Source organism: Aplysia californica, unplaced genomic scaffold, assembly GCF_000002075.1.
Source record: "Aplysia californica isolate F4 #8 unplaced genomic scaffold, AplCal3.0 scaffold00159, whole genome shotgun sequence".
Classification (NCBI taxonomy): Eukaryota; Metazoa; Mollusca; class Gastropoda; order Aplysiida; family Aplysiidae; genus Aplysia; species Aplysia californica.
In genome coordinates this window covers 8,171-12,597 of record NW_004797429.1, presented here as the reverse complement: position 1 = coordinate 12,597, position 4,427 = coordinate 8,171, and the positions used below count along the sequence as shown (strand labels likewise).

At 39.3% G+C, this 4,427-nt stretch overlaps 1 protein-coding gene across 1 annotated transcript in view; it reads right to left on the bottom strand.

Moving 5' to 3' along the window:
• Positions 1-3,976, bottom strand: part of LOC101852018 (xanthine dehydrogenase/oxidase) — a gene marked incomplete at its 5' end in the record, with an annotated part of 42,637 nt that extends 38,661 nt beyond the window's left edge. Inside the window, 4 exon segments of the mRNA XM_013082103.2 lie at positions 64-169; positions 841-937; positions 2,220-2,277; positions 3,914-3,976. Coding sequence (XP_012937557.1) covers positions 64-169; positions 841-937; positions 2,220-2,277; positions 3,914-3,967 — 315 coding nt within the window.
• Positions 3,977-4,427: the final 451 nt, after the last annotated feature.

The following is a 4,427-nucleotide window of genomic DNA, read 5'->3' as shown; positions in this document are numbered from 1 at the left end:
GTAGGGGGGGGGGCTAAATGTATGTCTTTATGTATCTATATGCTTGCACGTCTTCTTCCTTGCCTGTACAGGGTGCAAATTGTTCAGGCTGCCAATTCCTTCCACTGTCGTCACAGCCAGCCCGTGCATTGAGCACACAGGGGCTAGACAGGCGTTCACGCTGAAGTGAGTGAGGTATGTTAAAGAATTTTCGAGGAATTGTTTGTCTTGCTTGTCTTATAGAGGTCGCAGGAAGTGTGAAGAGGTAAATGGTAAAATATAATGTTAAAAGGTGAGGGTTAAAGGATATGTGAAAAGGTGAAGGGTAAAGTTTATATAAAGATGTAAGAATTCAAGGATACGCGAAGAGATAAAGAAGTAAAGAATATGTGAAAAGGTTAAACAAAACCAAAAAAAAAGGATGTGTGAAGAGGTAAGAATTTAAGTATGTGGGAAGAGGTAATAGGTAAAATATGTGGAGAGGTAGTAGGTAAAATATAAATGAAGAGGTAAAAGTTAAAGGGAATGTGAATAGGTAATGAAGTAAAGAATATGTGAATAGGTAAAAAATAAAATGGATGTGCGAAGAGGTTAGAGTTAAAGGATGTGTAAAGAGGTAAGAGGTGAAATATATGTGAAGAGATAAGAGTTAAAGTATATGTGAAAAGGTTTAGAGTTCGAGGAAATGTGAAGAGGTAAGGGGTGAAGTATATGGGGAAAGGTTAGAGTTCAAGGAAAAGTGAAAAGGTCAAGAGTTCAAGGATATGCCACCGTATCCTGCGCTAGTAGGTACAAGAGTTCAAGGATATGTTAAAAGGTCAGAGTTCAAGGAAATGTAAAGAGGTCAGAGTTCAAGGATATGCCACCGTGTCCTGTTCTGGTAGGTACTTGGACACCATGACTGTGCACGCACCACATCCTCCCTCACCACAGCCCAGCTTACTTCCCGTCAGGCGGACTTGGCTTTGGTCAAGACACAACAACAATAATAATTTAGATTGCATTTGCATAGACAATGAAACTTGCAGAATGTGATTTGTATCTCTGTGGAACAATGCGTGTGGAGTTTTGAAAATGTTCGACAATATTAGAGCTAAGTTCACTTTTAGTAAAGCAGTACCTCATAATTACAAAGTTCTATCTGCTGAGTACCTCGTTTTGATAAATTTGACTTCAAAGGTGTTGAGTTTCATTTCATGTCAACATTTGTATAGCGCCAAGTCCCGCTCAACAGCAAGCTCTATGCGCTTTACAATCTATACTATTACCCCAGCAGACCTGATAGCATTCTGAAACATTTTCAACTTTCTGGGAAGCATACAGTGCAAGTTGCCATTTTGTGGGCATCTGACACACTAACATACTCATAAGATCTTTTGCTGTCTATTGCCGGGTACCCATTCCCACCTTAGAGAGGTGAGGGAAATAGTGTGAAGTGCCTTTCCCAAGGACATAATATCGGGCCTAAGGCTTGAACCCTTGAACCCTCAACCTCACAATTATGAGTCCGGTGGCCTACCGACGCCCCAACAATAATTATCTTTAATAAAGGCACAACAACGATATTATCATTATCATCTTTGGTTTTTAAAAAAAACAAACAATGGTATTATCTTTTGTAAAAGTAGAACAATATTGTCTTTGGTAGAGAGAGAACGATGACATTATTATCTTTTGTAAAAGTAAACCAGTAACAATGATAGTATCTTGTGTAAAGGCATAACAGTGATCTATGCTTTCTTAAGGCATGGCAAAGGTATTATCTTTGGTAAAAGAATAAAAATGACTGTATCTTTCATAAGCATAAAATTAAACAATGATAAGTTATTTGGTAAAGGAATACTAATGATATTATCTTTGGTAAATGCATAACAACGATTGTTCGAGTACCGAAGAATAGCAATGATATTATCATGTTTGATCAAGGCACAACGATAGGAATATCTTTGATAAAGGAATGGCAGTGAGTATCTTTTGGTAGAGGAATAACCATGACTTTATCTTTGATCGAGACAAAACAGTAACACTATCTTTGATAAACGAATAGCAATGATATTACTTTTGGTGGAAGAATAACAATATAACTAACTTTGGTAAAACCATAGCAATAATGTATGCGTTAAAAGCATATCAATGAATATTGCCTAATGTTAGCTTTTGTCCTTCAAGGGAGAAAAATCTAGCTAGCCGCACTTTGTCAAATAAATTCGATTGGCAGAGTGCACACTCGAAAAGGATACGTCGAGTCCGGATGTACGTCAGAAGGGTCATCTCAGGGTCCGGGTTCGGTTCTGTGATCTAGAATTAAGAAAGTCAAATACATTAAGAAAAAATAACAAATGGGGGAAAAGCCTAGGCCTATATTGTAAGAAAGGAATATACGCAACTTAAACCTAATGAGAAATCATCTGCCTATTTTCTTGGCTTTAATCTTCTGCCCATAGCAAACAAAATTCTGCTTTTAGCAAAGACTCGTAAATAGCTCTGTAATCCGAACGGCCAAGAATGTTTCCGTTTTGAATAAAAAATGTGAATTTTGAATTCGAAGTAATCCGCCATTGAGACTTATTGTTTAGAATTATAATCACACCAGATTGTGAATGGGCTGGGGTGAAACTGGTACTGTAAAGAGTAGGCCTATGTTCTAAAAAAAATATGCAACGATTAGCAATGTCACAACCTTCCTTTTCGGCGACAGTTGCTCAAAAAATCATTAGATTACTATTGGTGTTGTAGAAATGGCAACAAAACCGATGAACGTTTAATAAGTTTTTACCCTGACTAAGGGGGAAATGGGGAAATGGTATGGGTTTAACGCCCTTATCAACACTATTAGGTTATTTAAGGGGCGGGACCTCCTAGTTTAACGTCAGTCTCCGATAGGACCGAGTCAAGTGGGAAGTTCGTGTAAAGTGCCTTTCCCATGGACACAACGTCGGACTGAGCTGAGGCTCGAACCCCCGAGCCCGCAAGCAATCTCACGATTACGAGTCCGGTTGCCTAACCACTAGGCTACCGATGCCACCTGACAAAGGGGGAATTGTCGTAAGACAATGGAATGTGCTGAGTGTGATTTATTCCATCTTTCTGAAACGACACGTGTGAAGTTTAGGAAATTTCCGACGAGTGGTTTGAGTTAAGAGCACTTTTAGTAAAGCGGTACCTCAAAATTACAAAGCTCTATCTGCTGGGTTCCTAGTTTTGATCAATTTGACGTCAAAGGTGTTGAGTTTCATTTCATGTCAAGCTTTTTCGAATGCAATTTATTACACTTTGAATATCTTAATAACGACTACGAATAATGTTACGATTTTTATAGAGCTGACAGTGCATAATTAAAATTTGGTTTCTGACCTCATAATCCAAGAACAGCCCAAAACTTTGTAATTCTAACGGTCTAACGTAGCGAAAGATAGTTCTTGAATACGAGGGCAGCTGTAAATGAAAAAAATTCTCCTGCCTCATGACAATGCTCAGGTGCACAGAGTGGTGAAGGCAACTCAGACAGCAAAGCAGCGTGTCTTCGAAATCAACAATAAACAGTAATGCGCGCAGACAAAAATAGATCTTGCCATCTTGCGTGTTTTCGGGTTCACTGGAAACAATACGAGGTCCACGAGTGTAGAAAAGCTTCTGCACAGTTAATCAATGCGTGTAGATCTAGGCAATGTTGGGAGCCTCTACTAAGGAAACCGGACAATGAACGTTGGTTTAGTTTCCAGTAAACGTTTTTACAGCCCTTGCAACACACGTGGGTCATATAAATGGCGAAGATTTGAGGTGTTACAAGATAGTAACAAACATAAAAAAGGAGGAGAGATATGGACGATAGTTGTTTGATCGGAAAGAAGGAGCAAACCACTCCAGAGCACCCACCAACCACCCACCCACCACAGTGAGCTATCATGACAGAACCGATAGAAGTATGTCTTACCTTGGAACCGTTGACGAAGAACACGACGACATTGTTTGCTTCCGATTCTTCCATGGCGTTGATCTACGTTTGACGAGAGATGGAAAAACGTATCGTTTTCACTCAGTGTAAATGTAGATAACATCAATGCCAAAAGACCCAGTGCAAGTGTTGTTTCTAGTACATAGAATCGTACGGATATTGTCCACAGCTAAAACTGTGTTATAGTATTGTGCGTGGGAAAAATCAGCTATGTCCCAAACGCACGGTTCGGTTTCATTTAGTCTTCTTCCAGATAATGTGAAAGTTTTCTAAACACTTACTGATACTGATGTTAGAGTGCGCAACCTAAATTTAGCCTAGGCCTACCTCTAGAAATTCGTTGTGCTATATCTTGTTATCTCTGCTTGGTTTTAGTTACGCAAGATTTTGCATACATATATCATCATCTCGGTTACTTATGTGAAGGACACGGGTTAGACACGACCAATGTTCTGAAGGAGCGAGACAGATGGCAGGGATTTTTTAAGGGGGG